Below are 21,770 nucleotides of genomic sequence, written 5' to 3' on the forward strand. Positions count from 1 at the left end.
CCATAAACAAGGAGAATTCGCAATGTGATCTGGCAAATACAGGCGTAGGAACTGCAGCTGGAGAAGTGGTGTTTAACACGGAGAGGGGCAGACAGACTGCTGCGTACCACCGACCGAGCTGAAAGTCAAGGTGTTGGTGTGGCATCCTGTGATCTGCCATCTTCGTCAGCCAGATACCTGCTCCTGTTCTTGTCACTGTCAGGCTGCACCATTTTCTCCTCTTTCACATCACTAGTACAGGACTTTCACATGTATCAATTCTTCCAGCATCTTCCTCGGGCCTCCAAGAGTCTTTCTTCCAGTTACTCTGTTTTCCATGAGCACTGTGGATTATCAACCTTGTTATTTCCTTTCCAGTCACCTTTGCGCTTTGCTTCCCCTCTCCCTTTCACTTCTCTTGAAGCCCCTTTAATTCTTCCTCTTTCTGAGGGTTCTGCCCAGTACCATGTGATTTTTAATTTCAAGAGATTTTTCTTCTTTCCTTTGGCCTCTGTGTAAACAGACCCTAAGAAGTAAGGCCAAAGAGATGGGGTCAGAGAGCATACCAGGAATCCCGGGTGGAGAAAGAGTGGGGGTTTTGTCTACCCTTAGCAGTCGTTGCTTGGTTAACTGGAGGGATCATTGCAGCCCATAGACGTCCTCTCATCGCTGCTCAGGTACCCCCTGGTGCTGGGAGAGGCTGATATTCTCAGGCAAGATGAAGAGTTAGCAAACATGTTTAAGAAACAAAACCAATCCCCTTTGGTGAAGGGCAAATGCCAGGAAAAGGGAAAAAAATAAGAAAAAAACCCATGAGCATGGCATGGAGAAGGGTGGAAACTCTTTTGCTTGGGTCACATGAAATTAGCCTAACAGTCTGAAATCATAAATGTAAGGGGGAAATCCCGGATTGAAACTGAGCTGGCCATGATGGACTAATAGATTTTTACAGTCTCTTATTTCAGTTCTTGTATAACTCCAGGGAAATCAGAAGTCTCACACAGCTCCTTTTCTTGCAGGCATATCACAGGTAGGTGATTGTCACTTACGAGAGCTTCTCTGGATTCTTTATAACTCAAGGCTCCCCAGCTGTTTCAGGAATGCGGGTTATCCACATTTACCTACAGAGACATCTAGCATTTGTTTTGAGGGACTGCTGTGGCAGTTCTAGAAAACTATCCTGAGCAAAATAATGAAAACATTTTTGAAAACATCCATTGAACATTATTTTGAATCTTTTGCGGTTCTAACCAAAACACATCAGTGCGTTGAAGGAGAATGAAAAGGTGGCATTGCAGAAGGCAAATGAAGGACAAAGGGAGGGATGGTTGAGTGATTTAACAAAAAAGCTAGGTGATAAGAGATCTTGATTCTGGTTTTTGGCCACTGCCTCCAGCGCAGCCTTCGGCAAACTCCTTCATGGCTTAGAGGAGGACGCAAAGTTTAAATGCACTCGCAATCAGTAGAGCATTTTGAGAATGCTGCGAAGCCCCGAAACCCCTCTGTTCTTTAGCAAGCTGATTGCCTGGGCAGTGAAAGCACAGTAAGAGCTCCCTCTGCTCCATCGGAAGTGGTATTTGAACAGTTTTGAGGCATTTTTTCAGTGAGCCTGTTGTCGGTGTCACTGACCAGGGTTTCACAGCCATTCCGGGCAGTTCCCGGGCATCGCTGTCATGCCCCTCTCAGCACCGTGCTCTGTATGGCCCCCCCCCCTCGCTATAAAGGGCCCTGCGCCAATACCAAGCCTTACTGGGGGATTTTCTGGCATCCTCCTGGATGGGTGGGTGGGCTGGAGGGACTTGGCAAGGCCTCCCGAGGTTGCTGCCAACACTTAACAAAGGAATCCTTTACACACATTCTTGCCTGATACGGCACCTTTTCAGCCTGCTCTGTAGCACTTGAAAGGAAAAAAAAAAAAGTCTCCATTTAATATGTAAATAAAAGTATTGATCCGGTAAAAAGGTCACCGCGTTCATCCCAGGCAGATCACGCTGCTTTCAGATAACTTTGTTTTTACAAGTTTATAAGCTTTCTGAACACAGGCTGCCATTCCGTCGTGTGGCCGCACAGCAAGACCGGGGAACTGGGGAACCAGGTCAGTGACCAGCCTTGAAGACACCACCGCAGCATCAAGTTAATGAGATCACAGAATTTATCCGAGAGGACTTCATATCTGGCTAAAATACAACTGAGTAGTGAAAACAAGGAAGAGACAGCCCAGAGGGAAGGAAATCCAAGTATGCTATTCATAGACACGATAATTAAATGATCAAAGAGCTGTATTTTTACAGAACAGTTAAGCCAACTTTGATGGAATTAAAAATTCCCCATCAGAAAGAATCTCCAGGACAGTGGTGATAAATTAAAACCAACTGGTGATTTAGGTGTAAAAAGCAGTGGAAAGATAACCTTAAATATTATCACCGATCAAACTGAACCAAACAACCCTCATCTCTCCACTTTCATCTCAGCCATTCATACAGCCTTTAATAAACTTGTGAATTTCTTGGGGGGTTCATTTCATTAAGCACATTTAAGTTTTATTTTCAAGATTAAAGGGTGTGATCCTATTGCAACTGAATAGGAAAATCAACTTAAAACCAGATTTTTAAAGCTGCATTTATGTACCTTTAACACACTTAAAAGTATTTTAATGTTTATACATAAAATTTTGTAGATCTGAATGGTGCTTAAACGCAGTTAAGAGCGCGAAAGGCATTAGAATCCTAACAGGAAAGTTACATCTGTGCAGGTACCTGAAAAGAGCCCAGAGGTTCTTTAAGAAAAGGCTCCGGTATTTCCACATGACCTACCAAAGGGAAGGAGCACTGGTGCGCTGCCAAATTCCAAGAGAGCTGAGCGGTGATTAGAGTTTAACTCTGGCATCAAGAGGAGGCTTTTTTTCCCCTTGAATTTCTTAATGTAAAAAATGCTGAAGCTTTTTCTCAACTTTTCAGTTGGAGGAAAAAAAAAGAAAACCACAACCCAAACCCCACCCCACCCCACCCTAAAAAGCTAATAAAGTACTTGCTTTAGGAAAACATCTGGATTTTTTAAGTGCCTCGGTGCAGTAAGTTGTCCGTTTCCCCAGTGTGGGAGCGTGGCGTGCACAGTGCGATTCCGTAGCCGTGAGCAGCATGGGAAGCAGGCAAATCATTTTGCTGAGTCAGAGTTAGGAATTAATACCCCAGGAATAAGCTCCAAGCAGAAGGAAAACTGGTCAGAAGGGTGAGGGGGTCGTGCAGTCAGTTATCTCCAACTGCTGCTGAAGGGTACGGCGAGTCCTACTTCTACAACAATTCCTGCTTGGCCACGTCCATCCACAGCTGAAGCAGCACTGTGCAGCCTCCCAGGGTAAGGCCACTCAGCATAAAGGCACCTCGGGGACAATAAAGGGAGCTGAATTCCTCAGCTTGGAGTCAAAGCACAGTCACAGAGACCGAGAACAGTACCCAGCAAAGCAGAGAGGAGGATGGAAAGAAGCTCATCTGAAGGGCAACCTCTAAGAGGTTCTTCCACTGAATATCCAGAGGAGTTTCACAGGCCAACAGCGCAGTGCCCACATCTCAGATGTGAGGTTCGGTGGGGGTATTTCAGGTGCATGCTGACAGAGCACAGCGAGCCACTCTCCTGGCTTTTCCTTTGGTTAAAAGCTCAGATTTATGCATCTCTAGTAGCAGAAATAGTTAGTGAACCCTCTTCCTGCCCTGTATTTACACTATAACGTTAGCCCCTGCAGGCTTTCAACACCGTCGCCTCTATTGCAGCCCTCATGCTTTGGTAAATAGACAGCACAGCCCTGGAAGCCCTGCCAGGCCTCCTATGCTTGTGACAGTCACATCGCCCTCCAGCACGAGCCCTGTGGGGCAACCACCAGGGCTCATGGCTGGGACCAGAAGGCAGCAGTGGCTGGAGGTCACCGCAGGACCTGTCCCAAGGAGCTGGATGGGGTTGGCTTCACTTCTGAAGGGGAGAGATAAAAGTGTCACTCCTGGAATTGCACCAGCGCTATCAGGAAACAGCATATCCCCTTCAAAACCAAACCAACCAAAAGAAAAAAAAAAAATCCCCTAAAAAAACCCAAACCCAAGAAAGGCAACACCACCAATAAAAGTAGTTCAGCCCTTTCAGCCCTAACTGTGCGGAGTCAGGAACATGACTTTATATGCTAGTAACAATGAGCCATTCACAGAGCAGCCTTTATTTTTACTCCCTAATTAGAGGTTGACATCCCCTTTGGTGTCGTCTCTTGGTCCGTCTCCCCGGCCTTCAGCACGACGGAGCAGTCGCTGATCCTTTCCCCTCCAAAAACTTTTCCGGACATCTGCGAGTGCCAGAGAGGGGTTACCTTGCAGCCACCCCTGGGCTGAAAGGCAGCAGACATCCTACGTAGCAGGGAGGTGAAATTAATTTCTATTAAAAAAAAAAAAAATAGCAGCAACCCTCATGCGCTTAAGGAAAGTGCCAGCAGCCCTTTAACGGTGCTGGGACCCAGCCAAGACTGCGGGTTGTATTTCTTTTGAAAGAATCCCGTATAATGAAGCACACTGAAAAATATGCAGAGAGACTGACAGCAGTGTTTATTTTATTCATGGCACTACATTTATTCAGAGAACAGAGAAAGGGGAAAAAAGAAAGAGCCCTGAACTGAAAAAAAAAAAAAGGTAGTTTTCTTAGAATAAAGCCATAAAACCACAGAGGCCTAGAAGAGAAGGTCAGAAGACACCGTTTCACCAGGGCCACGCTGCCCCTGCGATGGGCAGTGGTTCTATAGCAAGAGATGGAGCGCGCAGGGTACAGCAGCCTTGGGAGGGAAAGAGCCCGTTTTTAGTTCTTGAGGAGGTGGGAAGCTGAAGGGGAGGATGAAAAATTGTATAAACCGTGTTTTATAAGCAAAGTTTTAAAGGTCCCTTAGCAGGCTTAAAAAAAAACCCCACGCTGAAGTACACTCACTACATTCCTTCTTTCCATGGAGGGAATGGGCCAGCGAAAACAACTGACCTCAACTGCTTAACGCCGTGCTCGTTGGTAACGTAACCAAACCACTCGGTCCCCTGCACTTCTGGGGGGGAACTGCAAACGTTAAAAAAGTTCATTTTTTAATTATCCTTCTGAAATTGTTTCATTTACAGCTATTGCTAACATGACAACAGTTTAAAGAATATTCCTTTTTTTCCAGCATTCCATATGACAGAACTTTATATTCAGCTAATTTATATTCAGCTATATTCAGCTCCTTCCCTTGCGGAGTATTTCTTTAGTTACACAGGTCTTCTACATGCGAGGGAAAGTTTTGGCTTTGGGTTTTTTTTTATAATTTTTATTTTTTTTTAAACAGGAACGATCATTTCAAGCCTCCCATCACCGGCTATAAACTCGGGGCAGGAATACGGCCCCAGCTCTACGCAGCGGAACTAATAAATCCCGACTCCTTGCAGCCTTGGTCTTCTCTTCCCACCTTCCCCACCTCACCCCTTCCTCTGAGCCCAACGGCCCTCCCGAGGGTCCCTGTGCACACACACAGCAGATTTAGCTCCTATTTATGTCCTCCCAACTACCGCCCGAGCAAAAGGAAGCAAGTGCGATGCCAGGTTCCATCTGTGCAGAGTGAGGGATTTTTGTTTGGCCCGTCTCGCCTACGAACCGGCCAAACTTCCTTGGCAATCCTTGCCCGAAGCAGAGGAAATCTTTGGATTTACCGTCTCCACCAAGCCGCTGCTCTTCATGCGACTGGTGGTAAGTCAGCTCTCGGCGAGATCTTCCTCGTTACTCCAGTTGGCAAAAAAAAAAAATCAAATTATTTACAGGGAGGGGAAAATAGGGCAGAGCTCAAAGGCAAAAGCAGAGGAAATCGTGCTAAAAATACTTCACAGACGACAGCATTCTCTTAATAGTTGTCTTGTGCTTCTCTTCAGCTCAAAGGTGACTGAGGGAGATTTTGTCAGGCTTTTTGCTAAATTTGAAGTATTTCAGATCATGCCAATTTCAGTGGCAAGTTCTCAGCCTGGCAAAACAGCTTTGCAAGGTATGGGTCAAGACATCCTCACACAGCTCGTTAAACAGTTGCTAATTATAGTTGCCTACTGACAATCCAGTAGTTTTGTGGGGCATGCGTGCTTTTCCCAGGAAAATAACCTTGGGTATAACAATTCGGGTTTGTAACACACACAAATGTCAGTATTAATTCAGTAACCCCAAGCTCTTACATACACCAAGGGCCAACACACCACTTGCTGGCTTCAAACGCAGCCCCTGCAGACAGGAACTGACTCCCAGAGGGCACTGTCACACGCTGAGATTACAGCACAGGTGATGAAGTCTCCATCACTCTCCTCACCGACCCTAGATACATCCAGCTCTGGGTCTGGCAGAGGTACCGAGAGTCTTTTCCCTCTGTTTTGGATTTAAGATATTTTCTGTGCAGTCAGCGACCGATCTCTTATAAAATGGATGTTTTTTTTTCTACTTCTCCTCCCTGCCTTTGGGCACAGCACCTTCGTCTTTTACACCATCTGAAAATTTCAAACGTCTTCACTTTCCAATAATCTCCAAAGCACAGTCAGTGCACCGAGTCCTTCAGGGGTAATCATTTGATCCTTCTGGAAAAGAAAGGCTTTAATTTGGTAGTGCTTTGTGATTTATTATCAATGTAAACCAGTTTTTATTAATTAACCAAGTAACATTTATCTCCACCTTTATCCTACCATTTAAGATCTATGTGATCATTTAAATCATTCAGCTTCCTTGTGTGCAGACACAACTGTTTCCTTTTACCACTGGACATTGCTATTTCAGCTTTTGTTCCGAAAGAAAGGAACCAGAGCGTCCGAATTAAGACAACTAGAAATTAGAAAGAAAAAAAAACTTAACCCATATTAACAAAATTCTTAGAACTGAATGAAACTGCTTTTGTTTGGGAGAAATTCAGCAATTCCCTCTTTGAAAGCTATTTAGCTAGAAGTAAATAAATCTGCCAAACGAGAATTACGAAGGGAACCTCCCAAGCAACACACGCGGCATCTTGCGACGGCAGAGTAAGCGGCGTGTCCTACAGGCACTGATCCCAAGTCTGCCACCTTCTGGACTTGGAACACTCCATCTCCAGAAACCTTCAGCAAAACTTAATTATCATTAATTGTCAGGGAGAGGGGAGTCAAGGATCTTTTCCTACAGATAAAAAGTTACAACTAGCAATGTTGATTCTGCCAGATATTTCCAAACAAAGGCAAAAGATAAAATGAATCGCTTCCCTTCTTTAGGACATTATCTTACAGACCTGGCCAGGTCACCGTTAGGGTGGTCTCAGTAAAACCCCCCCAGGAACTCCAATTCCAGGACTCTGAGTGCTGGAACACACCCCAAGAGGTGACACGGCCATTCCGGAGGTGACAGTGCTCCGCATCGACTTACACGGAACACCGGCAGCACCGTGCTCTCAGGTGCGCTGCTCTGTTTGGCAAAAGAAACGCCTGAAGTGCAAACGCTACCAATCTTTGTTTTCTGACCCAGTTTAAAGCAGAATTAGGTGCCCTATACTTAAGATTTACGGAGATGTGCACGATTTTGTAGCATTTTCATGCCACATTCACACTACCGCTTGTAGAGCGCTTCATTTGAGAAAATTAACTTGAATTTTTTTTAAGCATTTGAATTCCAAGAGCCCTTGCTGTAGATGGGCAGGTCAGAGCTGGCCTCACTCCACCTTCCCAGCACCAAGCGAGGACACCAGAGCAGCCTCTGTGACTCCCACGGCCTGGAACGGCTGTCTCTGAACCAACGTTACATTTGACTGTGGAAATCTCAGGTGTTTGTGAAACCAGAGCCATGTGGTGTCTCAAACCACCTACGCATACAGACCCACACAACCAGAGTCTCATTCAGGTCATCAATAACAACCCAATAACCTATAGCCTTTCCCTTGTATGTATTTGGACTACAAAGGCTCGGAAACTGATGATTTTACCCATGCAAAGGTTCTTACCCGAGCAGTTAATTCCCTAACAAACCCCTGCCGTGGCTGAAAAGCCAGAGGGGTTAATGCCACCCTCTGGAACCGCACAGGCAGCGAGATTCAGCTCGGAAGAGCACATGCTTCCCACACCAAAATCTTATTATCCCTTTTTTTGTTGTTGCTGTTTTAAATCTGGAGACATTTCGCTTTCAAAAAAAAAAAACCAACCAAATTACAGTTGAACAACAGCACAGTTCCGCTGCGAGGGTGCTCTTCCATTTCTATCCACTGCTACGGCCTTTCTGAAGTCATTTTCAACTTCAGCACATCTGAAGATGAAGTCAGCATTTCGTTTCCTCCCAAATTAACAGATAATTCTCTTCATACAGTTAAAAAAAAATATTTTCTAAATCCCATCTTAAAGGGCTAAAATTAATTCTTTACATTAACGAACTCATTAAAACATAAAGCTTTATGGCAATTCCGAAGTGATAACTGTTTCATGGCCTCCTAAGGGTTCACTTCTAGAGAAACTCTAGTTTAGAATCCAAAAGCTGAGTTGATTTGTATTTCAGAGGCAGGGTGACCCAAGCAACATTAATAACTAGAACTTCAGTCTGTGCAGGGGAATATATAGGCACCCAGGTAAAGTAACAATGAAGTAAACAGTAGAATCCTAATTAAATCAGTGCTCGCTAGGAAGAACTCGTTACACCCACTGAAGGGAGAAAACTTCGCTTTGCCAATGGCAGAGCAGAGGTATTTGCACCACTCAAGCAATTTACCCCTTAAACTTCTCGTAACCTGGATTTTAATCCTGCATATTTAGCACCAGCGCTCTGCCCGGATACGAAATTCCACAAAATATATTAGAAGGTGTACATCTTAACCTGGGAAAACTTGCAACTGCTGCCCCATTCTCACAAAATCCATTACTTTGCACCAAACACCGTCCCGCTGCCGTCAGCGTTTGTGTGTTCGCTGTCACTGCACAGCGCTCCCCGCAGCCGGGGCAGCGCCGGCCTCGCTCTACTTACACAGGGGGGATGCTCCACGCTCCGGAGGGGAGTCGTGTTAGCGAAGGCTGGGACAAGAACTCCGAACAATAAGCTGTCATTAAGGTACAGAACTGTACAAGCCAACTTTTTTTCCTGTTCACACACCTCGCCAACGCTCTGCTCCTGCAGAAGCAGCTCTAGGAAGGGTGATCTTAAAAACCAGAAGAAAGCACAGCATCAAGCAGTCTGGATTCGTGTTTATTGAAGCCAGTAATTAAAGACGTCCTCGTTTTGCCAGCACTAGAAAGCAAGGTTCCACATGACTGCATACTGCACCTGGTTAAAGCCATACAACTGGACTAAGGTTGGTTTCATACATTTGCAGTCCTAATTGTAAGTTGGAAAATAAAAACAACCCAATAAACTTAGTATACAGGACAGTGAACTTTCATTTACAGCATGTATATTGTTAAGTTCATGATGTACAGAGCAGTCACTTTCAACGTAGTTAAATTAAATAAAATACGAAATTCTGTTCAGTTTAAACAGGTTTTTTTTTTTAAAATGCCAATAAAAAAAGTGCAAACTTAAAATCAAGCAGCATAACCACAGCATTTTTATGGAGGGCCAATCTTTAAACTCGTCTATTTGCTTCAAGTTGAACGCTTTCATCTTTTGTTTTCTTAGTTTAAACATGAACAGCAGATGCAGTCACTATAATGCATATAAATATAGTCATATAATAGTTTAAACAGTCTACCATACAAGTGTATCTGCAAAGAAAACGAAGTTTCACTTGAAAAAAAATGTAAAGGCTGTTTGCAATTTGGCCTTTGGTTCCAATGCTTGAAGACACCAGAATAACAACTGTGCAGCTCACCAAAGTCCAGGGACTTCGGCAACCACAGGATGCTACATCACTTCCAGCTTCCTTCCCAGAAACTAGGAGCATTCACTTGCGCTTACAAACCGGAATCTGTTCCTCTTTTGTCAGAAGCATCTTTCTGCAAAGCTGCCGAGTTACCACGCAGCAGCAGTTTGGATCAATTTTAGTAGATTTTAACAGTTTTATTGAACTGGGAAGTACTTCAGTTTTAGGTTTTAGCCATATTGCTAGAGAAAGTGCTTATCAGTTTACATGACAAAAAAAATGCAGTTTCAGACTGAGTTTTTCAAACCAGACACTTTTCCAATTTTCCTGTGGAGTTTTTGATGTTTCAGCCTCCGATCAAATTCTCAGTGTCAGGAGGACAGTGTGTCATTACTTCTGGTGTGGTAACTTGCCACTGGCGCCTGTTACACCAGGAAGCACATCCACGGCACCCATCCACAGTCCTAGTCCAACTGTGAGCTAAACAACTGTATAACTTCAGGTCATACCGTTTATTTAAAAAAAAAAAAAAAGTAAAAAAAAGGAAAAAATATAATATTTTCGACAAAAAAAACTGGCACAAATAACATACTCATGTTAATGTTTGTCAAAGAGGCAAGTAAATACTCTTAGCTTTCTAGATAATGTTTAGACAGACTTACAAGAACAGCCCCTTGATGTAACAGAGGATTTGGAGTTAACATCCAGTACTGTGTTAGTGGTCAATCTAATCCTGTATATCTAAGTAACAATATATATTAGGGCAGTTATATCCAGACATCAGATTTAGTACAACAAGTTCATAGCAATAAAAAGTAAACTCTGCATAATTCAAATTGTGGTTTTTTTTTTCCCTTCAGCATTAAGAGCACAGAATATGCTTGGTATTTTTTTTCATTTCTGGTAGTGTGTACATGTAAAACAAGCAATACCGTATATAAAATCAAAGTGCCATTTCAGTCACCAGAGCAGTTTTGTTTTGTGTTTTACAGAACGATGGTTTTATGTGACCACGGACAGAGCTCCGTTAAAGCAACGGGGACAACCACAACCCATCTTTCCAAATGAAATGCTACATTGAAAGGAAATACAAAACAAGTTCTGATGTTCACCACGTACACATTCATACTCTGTAGGTCGGAATTGGAGTTGGCTGCACCTGCAGCAGTTGTGGTTGGAACTAGGGCCTTGAAAGTTTTTTTTTTTTAAAAACCTCCACAGGTGTAAGGCAGGAATCGCTTTTAGCTTGGTAGCTAATATTTAGTTACAAAAAAGTAAGAAAAAAAAATACTGAGAGTGTTCTGTAGCACATTTCATTATGGGAAAATGATACGTCACCCACCATTCTTCATAGGCTAGCCTCTTGGCATTAAAAAAAAAAAAAAAAAAGGCAGAAGCTATCAGAAAACAGGATTTAAAATTAAATACAAATCGCCAAACTACTGATTTTAAAATAAAACCAAACAGTGACTGTTTGTACTACAGTGCACAATAAGTTCAAGCACCTTCTAAAGACACGTCACACACTGTGCCAGGCACTTGGATCTAAACAAGGTATAGTTTCTCCCTTTGTCAGCTACACCAGAAAGGGCATCCACACTCTTCAACTGTTTTTAAAAACTAAAACAAGATTTATATTATAACAAGAATAAATTCCCATGATGCTTAGTGTTTGGCCTGGAATTCTCCAATGTAAAGTAGTCTTTTTAAAACAGTGATTATTCCCCCCGCCGTGTGAACCACAGGGTGTAACGACATCGCTCCTCTCCAGTCAACCCAACATTCTAGTTTCTCCCTGTCCCAAATCCCTTTCCCCTTTGAGGGCTCCATTCCCCACCTGGGCGTCTTTCACCTAATTAATGCTCCGCTACACCACCACCACCACCCCCTCTCCAAGTACAGAACGCGTTTGCAAACATACAAGTAGCCAATTCCAGTAACTCTGAAAGAGGATTTCACTTCTCTCTCTCTCGCCTCGTGTGCAGTCAGTAGTAGTATTTTAATAACAATTCTCCCATTTTGCTTCTCTGTGTTCTTGGCGACAGGAAACGCAGCTGCACCTCCAAACCCAAAAGAATTGCCCTATATAAACTCTAAATGGTTATCGTATACAGAGGGATTTTATATGCAAACTTCCTGAATGTGCACTTTTTACTGGGACAAGGCAATGATGTAGTAAAGCTCATTTCCCCTGCCCCAAGAAAACTGATAGCATCTGCCATAGCAGAAAATTCCTGGTCTTATCAGATCAATATACATAGTTATTTGGTCATTTACATATGCGGGTTTTTATGCGCTATCAAGCTTCGTTCTCTGTTGGAGAAGAGTTTGTTGTTACCATAGAGTCTGGCTTGCGAGTCATCCTATCCAATTCCTCTTGAACGTTCGTCAAAACTGTCTTTTGTCCTAAAAAAAACCCAAAAAGGACAAGGTTAAAGCAATCTAATTTCAATGAGACGCTTTAACCAACGAGTACAATCACTTTTATATGACGATATATGATTTAATTTCTCATTATTTCGCCACCTACACAACGCAAGGTAATGTCTGCGTAAAGACTGATAAATACTAAGGTTTGATTCACTGTCAAGAAATGAAATGCTGAATTTTATACCAGCATAAAGCACAAAAATATCTGTGATATGTTTCACTAACATTTTAAAAACAACCGTGTTTAGAATTTTCTATAAAAATCAACTGTACCCAATTCTGTTATCAGTATTGATAGCAAAGGCTTCATTTAAACCCAGATTTTAACCACAAGTTTTCCAAGTTACGCAGAACACCTGCTAAAAACTCACATTTGCTCGGTCACGCTTATACTTGCCGCGCTTTAATATTGAACAACTACCAGGAAGAAGTCTTTTATGTCTGCAGACAATGTTTCCCTTAAAAAAAGGGACATGAATTGCATATTCATGTAATCTCTCCGAGCAGTCATTTCAAAGGACTTCAATTGGAAACAGACACACCGAAGTATTTCGTGGAAAGGCGTATCTTACATTTTTACATTAGACTCAAAACTTTGTAACAATTCTCTCACTGAACCATCAGTTTGATTCTCTCTTTCTGAAAATTATAAACCCACAGACAAATTAATCACTAAAATTGGAAGGATATGTTCTAATGCTTAGAGCATACAAGCATTTAAGATTAAAAAGCTGTATTTTTAGACAAAAAAGTAGATTATATAACCATGTACAGCTTCCTTACATAGCCAAAGAATTTAACAAGCATCTGTTTTCCAGCTCAAATGTGTGTGAAATATTAGGTGGATTTTTTCCAGGGTACATGCTGAAAACATTAAGGCGGCAAGATTGGACTGTTGGAGATTTAAGTGGTTATGTCTTTGTACTTTGGAAAAAACCAAGTTAAAAGGTTACCTTTAATCACCATAAAGGTTTTAGATTTAAGCACTAGCCATAGGCCACAGTACTCTTGATATCAGCTATCCAATGGATGAGTATTTGAATAAAATTTTAAAATTAGTACATTAACTGTAATATAACTTACAACACAGAACACTTTACATGTAGACTTGTGGTACCTTGGAGTTAAAAAAACCCTAAAACAATAAAAACCACACAAAATTCTTGCAGAAACAAAAATAGGTCTAAACAAAAACTGCCTTTTTTTTTTTTTTTTTTTTTTTTTTTTTACACGAGATGAACTGGATGCCTAAGCCTCCAAAATAACACCAATAACACCGAGCAGCTGCCTCCTGCGCCACCTCAGACCAGGCAGGAAAACCAGAGCCAAGCGGTTCAACGATCGGTGGGTTTATCTACTCCCCTTCACCACCACCGTGGGTGAGCACCGTTCAAAGGAGAAGAAATACAGGGGGCTGTTCTTAAGAAAATAAAAACTTCCCCTCTGTTCTGAAATAAATTAAAACTTGCTTTCAGCTTCCCTACCAAAATACCATCAGGGATGGTAATGGCTTTAGTCAATTAGACGTGTGCTATACAATTAGATGTACTCTCCTTTCCAGGGAACCCAAGTTCTTTATTTACTGCACAGGAACAGAAGAGCGAAGGCAAATCTTAGAATTTGCAAGTATCTTCTAGTGCATATAAACGAAATAACTTTTTAAGTCTAGAAGTCCACGCAAAGAAAAAAAATCTACCACAGAACCCACCAACTGAAGTTCTTTGAAATATGGTCTACATAGGGAAGGAAGTCCAGAAACACAAAGGCAAATGGGATGGGTGAAGAACTGCAGGGTCTGGGCCTTCCACTCTCCTCCAGGCACCAGACACCGTGCATTTGGCATCACCAAAACATTGTCCGTGGTTACACAAGTCTGGGATCAGAAGTAGATCACCTATCAATAATTTAGTAGAGAAATAATTCTGAAAGGAAAGCTCCTGAACGTAAGTGTGATGAGAATGCCAATATCAAAAAGAAACAGTTAAATAATCAAAGTAGTAATTTCTAATATCAGGCTTCCCAAGGGGTTTTGTACAGGTATCAAGTATTCTGACAGGTTTCTTTTATTTTCACCTAAACTCGTGCAATTACTTATCAGCAAATCCCTCATCCGATGCAGTCATGGGCACGTACACAGAACGAACCCACCCAGTGTTATCAGCTGTGTTGGATCACAATTAAATACTAAATACTAATTAATGAGAGAGTAACTTCAAGGTGTCATAAGACGCAATAATTCATTTAACCTTGAACTCTGAAGAGATTTCAATGATTTGACTGGAAACTACAGTCCAAACCCAATAAACAGCATTTCTTTCAAGCGACAGTTATGTGTTAAGAAAGGAAGGAATTCTAAAGTTTAAAAAAAAACATAAATCAGCACTTTCTGAACATGATCAAGGCTCAAATGTTATTTCTATCCCAGCAGTACAATTTCACTCAAAGAATGAAGTATAAGAGGCTTAAGAGAAGCCCTGGAGTTGTGAAGTTGCAGCCATTTAGCGATTTTTTTAAAGGCCGCACACTTTGGCACTGCCATCGGTCGAGGTCTGTCACTTCACCGACCAGTTTAAAGGATACACGGGGTTAGACCAACGTGGGCCAAATAAAATATTAAAGATACACAAACCAGCCCGCAATACTGAGTCCAATACCTGATTTCTTGGCTGTGCTTTGCACTCCTCCAGCGCCAGGACTCCCGGGAGAACCAGTCTTTTTGCTGAGGAGACTGTTAAAGAAACTGGCCAAGACACCTTCGCTTGCAGCATTATCTAAATAAAAAACAAATATATAGAGAGAGATCACTGTATTGTTATTGCTGGTAAATGATAGAACTTATTTTTTTACATACATACATAACTCCTACCAATCAAGGAAATAAACCTCCAATATGAGAGAGTCTCTCCTTGCTCAATTTAAAGACACTTGTCCTTTGCACTCTTTGGCAAAGCCCGAGATGCCTGAAGGCACATTACTGCTCTTCTGCAATAATGGGGTGGGGGGGAGAGGGGGTGTCACAAGATTTTAATCTAAATATTTGAAAAATAACAATATTTGCAAAAAAGGGAGAAAATCAAACCTAAAGCTACATCATGAATTCATTCCTGTTATTAAACAAGCTATACCACTAGTGAATAAATCCCAAAATCTTTCTACAAAAGAGAATCATTTTTTAAAGGGAAATAACACATGATAAAAACCAGTAAAATGCTTATTCATACTTTTAATATTTGGATCTGGTTTCTTAACTGATGTTATTGGTGAGGCACTGGGTACGTTGGCGGGACCAGCTCTGCCTTGAGTTCTCGGGGATCCTGCGGGGCCTCTTGCAGGAGATTCCTGAAAAAAAGTCCAAATCACACAAATCAGAGAAGAGCTTAAATGGATTAGTTACATAAAGCAAGTGTAACGTTACATATAAATTAATTTTTAAACCTTTATACTGGCACTGTCGTGTACACACACTGGGGAAAAATACCCCAAACAAAATCCCACCAGTTATTTTGGGCCTGTGCCCCCAACAAGGGAAAGGATAAATCACTGCAGGAAATTTTCAGTTCAATAATCACCAGATATTTCTGTGTTTCCACGGTGAATTAGAATGAGGTAATTTGTACGCAACACTTTAAAATACTGCCACTTGGGGAGACTGTGTATTTTACATTTACGTTTACAAAATGAACCTCTGTGGGTCAGAATCATTCCCTCTTCCCGAGAAGGAAACAAACCACCTCCTACTCCTCTCTAGGATCTACTTACTGATGCTCTTGTAGGCGTTGCTGGCTGTTTGGCAAGGAATGACTGCAAAAACAACAGATTGAGAATATTAAATATATTTCAGAAAATATAAAGGAATAAAATACAGAGAAGCTGACTAAACATTAATTTATTTGATAATTTTTTTCTGGTATTTACAGGCTTCCTCTTTGGTATTTACATACTTCCAAACTTCACCACTAGAGGACAGAGTTAAAATGAGTAATGAGCTTCAGGTCCTTTGTCTCATGCAGCCACTCCAGAACTATAGGCCAGAACCACAGACACCCAACTCTGTGACCTCTACAATATTTATAATCAGCTGTGCAGGAAAATGTTATTAGGTGTTTCAAACAAGAGCAGTAAAAAAAAAAAAAACAACAAAAAACCCAAACCCAAGATACAGTATAGCCAAATCTGACACTCTAAAAGTCTTTCAAGCCTCTGGCTGTAAGAAAACTGCAGTGCTAAGATGTTATGTTTTAAAAGTATTTATATTTTACACATCAACGCATCCATGTTGTGAAATTTCAAGTTAAATTCTTGCACTTCTCCCTTGAAATTTAAATTATTTCTGTTTGCAGCATATTTTCTTTCCAACTTGACAAGATAAGTGGCTGTATTTTCTACTAGTATTTGTTAGAAGGAGGAAAAGTCTTATTTCACAATTACAGCTGAATTTGAAAAGCTGAAAAGTGGCTATTCTTGTGATTTAAATGAGGAATGAAAAACTGAAGGTAACAACAATGGAGAGCTTAAAGTGAGATTGTATTTACTAAGGACATATTTTCCTTCTTCCATTCTTACCTGCTGCTTCATAAGAAATACTTGTTCATCTTCCGCTGCCAGCTCTTTGTCATGGACTAACTGTTGAACAAAATATTTTGTTACTCGAAGTAAAAGCTGAAATTACTGTAACTGGTTTTATGTTTTGGTGATCAAAAGGGGAAAAAAAAAAAAAAAAAAAAGAGTCAAATCCATAATACTATTCTTTACTTTTTAAAAAACCCCACAAACTTCCTTCATTTTTAACAGTACTAACCTTAGAGTTGTAATAAAAAAAATAATATTGTAAGTGAATGGAGTAGAGGAGCATTGATTCCCAAATACCGGGGCTTGAGCTAAAATCGTTAAGTGTGTAAGAAAGTTGTGAAAGAAGCTTTCTGATACAGACTATAATATATTTTCATTTACAATTTTCTGTATTATCCATTGTACACATATCCTATTCCCATGTGCCTATAGTCACAAAATCAGCAATGTACAGAATTTATATGCATTATTTACTACTCTTGCCTTACATGAAGAAATGTCATGAATAATATGTTAAAGCAATAACGATATACTGTCTTCTTTTACAAGATTTGCCTTTGCATGGTAACCTCAGTGCCACATGTGCACATATGGAAATGAGTTCAAGTCCTACAACAATATTCTCCTTTTTTGAAAAGTGTTTTTGTCCCCCGTGTGCAAAAAAGTTCATGTGAAATGGTTATTCTTGGACCGCCTTTCATTCACGAAGGCCAATGATTCCTGTGTTCACTTGCAGTTATTTCAAATAATTGGAAAATGAAAGCCTGATGTTTCGCGCATTTGGATACAAAAAAAATTACATTTAGATTCAGAGTTCTTCAATATTAATGATTATTAGTAGCCATTCAAGCAAACTGCATTTATTTGTCAGGAGGCAGGGAAGAGTTTACCCCTTTTTACCTTTCTTACAGGAGGTTTTACAATGAAGTCCTCGTACGCGTCTTCTGGTTTCACTGTCGTGAAGTTTTCATGTAAGATGGCAATTTTCTTTTCGTTGTCCCAACCAGCAGGTCTGTAACGAGAAGGAAAGCTTTGCCTTTTCACTCGCAGAAAGCACTTCTACAGAAACCATTTCTTTACTGCCCCTTATCTGAATAAGGCAATTTTATTATAGGTCAGTCCTAATCCTCAGCTAAATTCCACAGATACTAAAAAGCCAGTGTTTATACTCAGAGTCAAGTAACCCAAGTAACATGCACTAAGTTGATTTTTTAATTCAGGCTTTCAGAATACTCACATACTATAAGCTTTTGAATAACACAAATCTTTCAGGTTATTTATATAAATAAGTTATATGAAGTGTAGCGCTTAATAGAAAACGAGCTGAAATCTTGCTTATACAATCGACTTACATAAAAACTGCATCCTTTTCTACCACTAAGGCAGGTGTGGTAAACTGAAAACCGTATGTTTTATGTACAATGTACTTATACAACAGATCAAGGTTCTTTTCCTCCTTAACTGATGTATAAATCAAGGCAGCCCCATCTGATTACTTATTTAAGGAAAATGATGTAAGATACAGTTTTTCGATTATAGTAAGAATTTCAAAACAGGAGCTAATGGACACACATCTACTGGATGTAATTTTGAGAAGCAGCTGAAGGCAGAAGCGATGGCCGTTCAGAATTCAGGGAGAGGGAGTATAACAGGAAAAGCCTCATGATACTTTTCTTTGACATACACAAGTTGCCTACCCTCCCCGGGCACTTAACTTTAGAAAAATCAAAAATGTAAGGTACAGCTGAGATCTCATGTTTATGTGGAAACTGCGAGTTCTGGGGGAAAATCTAGAAAAACCACCTCACAAAATGCAAGACAAGTCCTTTGTAAAGGAAAAGCTCCAAATCCCACACACAATTTAAAATCTATAAAAAGTTTTACACATCCCTCACCATTTTCAAAACAACAAGTGCTACACAGTAAATACCAAGCAATCTTGAAGTGCAATTTCTCGGATTAACTTTATGTGCAATTCAACACCAAAAGGTATTTTCTTGGTTCCAGACTACAGCCAATCTCTCCGGAGCAGGAAAGGATACACTGTAAGCAGAATCTACGGATGTGTGACTGAATGAAGTCGAAGTGTTCTTCTCTGTAATCGTGCTCCTTCTCTAATACACTCACCGCGTCGCACTGGAGGAAAGGCAGGAAAACAAAACCAGAAAAACCCAGTCATTTAATCCGAGCACATCTTAAAATATTCTCCTTAATATTACACACACGTCATATTTACTTTGAGCCTTTGGTTTTAAAATGCCACCAATAAATCAAAAGATTAAGTAATTAATATGTAATTGATAAGGTTATTACTCTTCTGCAAAATTAAAAATTGACACTGGTGGCAGAAACTTAGTTTTTAAAATAAATCCCTTTACTGTTAATCCAGAACTCGCTTTGCACATCCATATAAAGCCTGTCTTCTAAAAGAAAAGTAATCGAACTTTTCCCTAGTAGCAAAATGAGCCAGAAACTCACTTTTGTACAAACCACGAGCACAGGAATCCCCAGGTTGTGAGTCAGCACATTTTCTCCAAGTGGCAAAGAAACGTGTTCATCCTCTTGGCCAGACGAAGGGCCTCGTCTCTGCGGTGACCCCTGGTAGCCTTCTTCAGGTTCTACGTACTCTTGAAACTCCTTGATAACTATTAAGAGAGAGATCTTCTTAAGGTACAACAAAGGAACTAGTTCTTCTTTTCAAATCATAATTAACCTATGGCTAACTAGATATCTCAAGGTTTTTTTCCTTTTATAATGAGGCACTACATGAGAACAGAACACAAGCTTAAGCCTTGTTGTCCCTTCAAACACAAGAGTTCTCCTCCAAAATTTACAGCAAGGAAAAGCGCGATTTGGAGCTGTTACAAATACTCAAAAGTAGCTGCGAGAGCTACAGAATGCACAAATGCTCCTTCCTCAACTCAACGCGTTTCACTATAGGGGAGCTGACAACAGAAAATGTAAATGTAGTTTAGCAACCCAGCCTCTGCTCAGGGCAATTTGTACCTGCTGTTGGAAGACAGCACGTTGAAAACATCAATGGATGCAGAAACCACCAAGCTGAAACAGCCACTCTTTCTTATAAACCATTACTCAAGTTTCTATTACTCTACATTTCTGTTGCAGAAGTCCAATACTAGAAATATAAAAAATACACCGCATAAATACAGACTCGAGGACTTCTAAATGTTATCTGAAGAAACTCAGTTATCGTCTGGAAAACAACAGTGGAGTCCAGAGGAAATTAGATGCTTCTATGTTTTCAGTGTTTTAATGTTATGGTAACAATGAGCGTTCTGGTAATACTGAATGCTAGCAAATACTGAAGTGCTTATGAAATAGTATTACTTCTGCGCACTGTGACCCCACACACGCTTATCAAACCCAGGCTGCAACTTCCAGCTTTTATGTCATTTTTCCAGATGAAAGCCACAGAGCAGACAAATCTGGGTCCTGGCTGTCCCCGCTCCCTGGCACAGCGGGGCTTCCCAAAGGCCAGGGCTGTCCCTCCTGTGACACCCCCACCTGGAGCCTCCCTCCGCCCCGAGGAGCCCGTGGTTTGCCCCCATGAAGGCATCTTTATTTCAGAGGCGGGGGGAGCCAGCTGGCTGGATGTACAGTAAGGAGATCTCTCTGAAAAAGCTCCCCATCTCCAGAGCATTCACAAAGAGAGCGTTGTTCATCCGTTCATCCATCCACCCATCCATCCATCCACCCACCCACGTCCAGGGAGGAACTGCCACTCTGCTGCAGGGCAGCTGAGACTGCTGAGGCTTAGGAAGTGGTAAAACCTCAGAAAAGTCTGTAATACAAATCTTATAAAGCGAAGGCATTGCACCTTTTCAGAACAGAACCATTCCTGCCACAGAACGGGCACGTGGAAGGAAGAACAAATCAGAAAAACACTTCTCTTCAAAGCTGCACTATCTACAGTTTTTATTAGAAATACGTGCAATTCTTGTGAAAAACTCTTTCCTTTCTCTAGTCCAGAAAAAGGCTTTAAAAACCCCATCAAAAAGACCCTAAGACTTTCAACCACCATTTCAACATATCCCAAGGCCCAAGGAAATAAAAAAGAAACTGGAATGCAGTTGCTTTTAAACTTGGGGAGGCAGTGCCTTCTGGTGGAGAGGAAGCAGCAACGCTTTCAGAGATGCCTTCCTCCAGTACCTTTTCATACTCAGCAACTGGGAATCAAAATTCCATTATACATTCTGCACATTAAGTACATTTACTAATTGTCTCACAGAAAGCAAATTAATTCCAGAGCATTTAACTAGAAAAGGGCTTAAAGAAAGTACTTCATTACTCAGACTCTTCCTAGCTCAGGATAGAAAAACCCTACTGAAGACAAGTATATTAACAGCAGTTAGAAGAGCACCATTTACATTTACCAGTACAATCATTCAGATAAGCCTCTCTGGCTTAATCAGATGTAAAAGAATATTTGACAATATTGCTCTCAGTCTGCTACAGCACTGCAATCAGACAACATTAGTCTCCTACCTTTTGTTCGTATCAAAGCAGAAAAATCTTTTCTTTACTAAGATATCTATTAGTATAAACTCCCTCAAATTTGGGCAAAAAAAGCCTCTCTTGAAAACAGTAAGTCTCTGACAATATGATACAAATTCAAGACACCCCAAGAATTTTTCTAATATAAATGACAGCAAATTGAACATAGAAACGTCAGAAATCTGATGGCACCATCCTCATGGATTCCTGCTGTGTGGGAATGCAGACCATCAGCCCAGAGAGCCGACATTCCCGGCTCTGCCTCTCCCAGGAGGAAGCGGTACCCAACATCCGCATCCCAGATGGCGACCGACAAGGCCGTATCGCTCTGGTTGATCCACGTATAGAGGGAGAAAACACTTCACTCTGGAGCTGAACTGCTGTTGTGGATCGTTAATAATAATGCACATGGTCTGGCATTAATCCCCAACGAGCGCCTAGGAAATCCTACAGAACA

The 21,770-nt window shown here is 41.2% G+C and overlaps 1 protein-coding gene across 4 annotated transcripts in view; it reads right to left on the reverse strand.

The window, feature by feature from the left end:
* Positions 1-4,540: 4,540 nt before the first annotated feature.
* DYNC1LI2 (dynein cytoplasmic 1 light intermediate chain 2) overlaps positions 4,541-21,770 on the reverse strand; it is a 28,655-nt gene continuing 11,425 nt past the window's right edge. For 3 of the 4 annotated variants that reach the window (XM_074157813.1, XM_074157814.1, XM_074157815.1), the window contains 9 exons: positions 19,277-19,443; positions 18,841-18,934; positions 18,151-18,286; positions 17,699-17,810; positions 16,793-16,852; positions 15,989-16,030; positions 15,451-15,568; positions 14,884-15,000; positions 9,173-12,205 (listed from right to left, as the gene is read on the reverse strand). In XM_074157813.1, the coding sequence (XP_074013914.1) occupies positions 12,099-12,205; positions 14,884-15,000; positions 15,451-15,568; positions 15,989-16,030; positions 16,793-16,852; positions 17,699-17,810; positions 18,151-18,286; positions 18,841-18,934; positions 19,277-19,443 (953 nt within the window). In that variant the 3' untranslated portion in view covers positions 9,173-12,098. Of the gene's footprint in view, positions 6,579-9,172; positions 12,206-14,883; positions 15,001-15,450; positions 15,569-15,988; positions 16,031-16,792; positions 16,853-17,698; positions 17,811-18,150; positions 18,287-18,840; positions 18,935-19,276; positions 19,444-21,770 lie in introns of those variants that run through there. The other variant, XM_074157816.1, reaches the window with a different exon arrangement.

The sequence above is a fragment of the Numenius arquata genome, chromosome 13, assembly GCF_964106895.1.
Source record: "Numenius arquata chromosome 13, bNumArq3.hap1.1, whole genome shotgun sequence".
NCBI lineage: Eukaryota > Metazoa > Chordata > Aves > Charadriiformes > Scolopacidae > Numenius > Numenius arquata.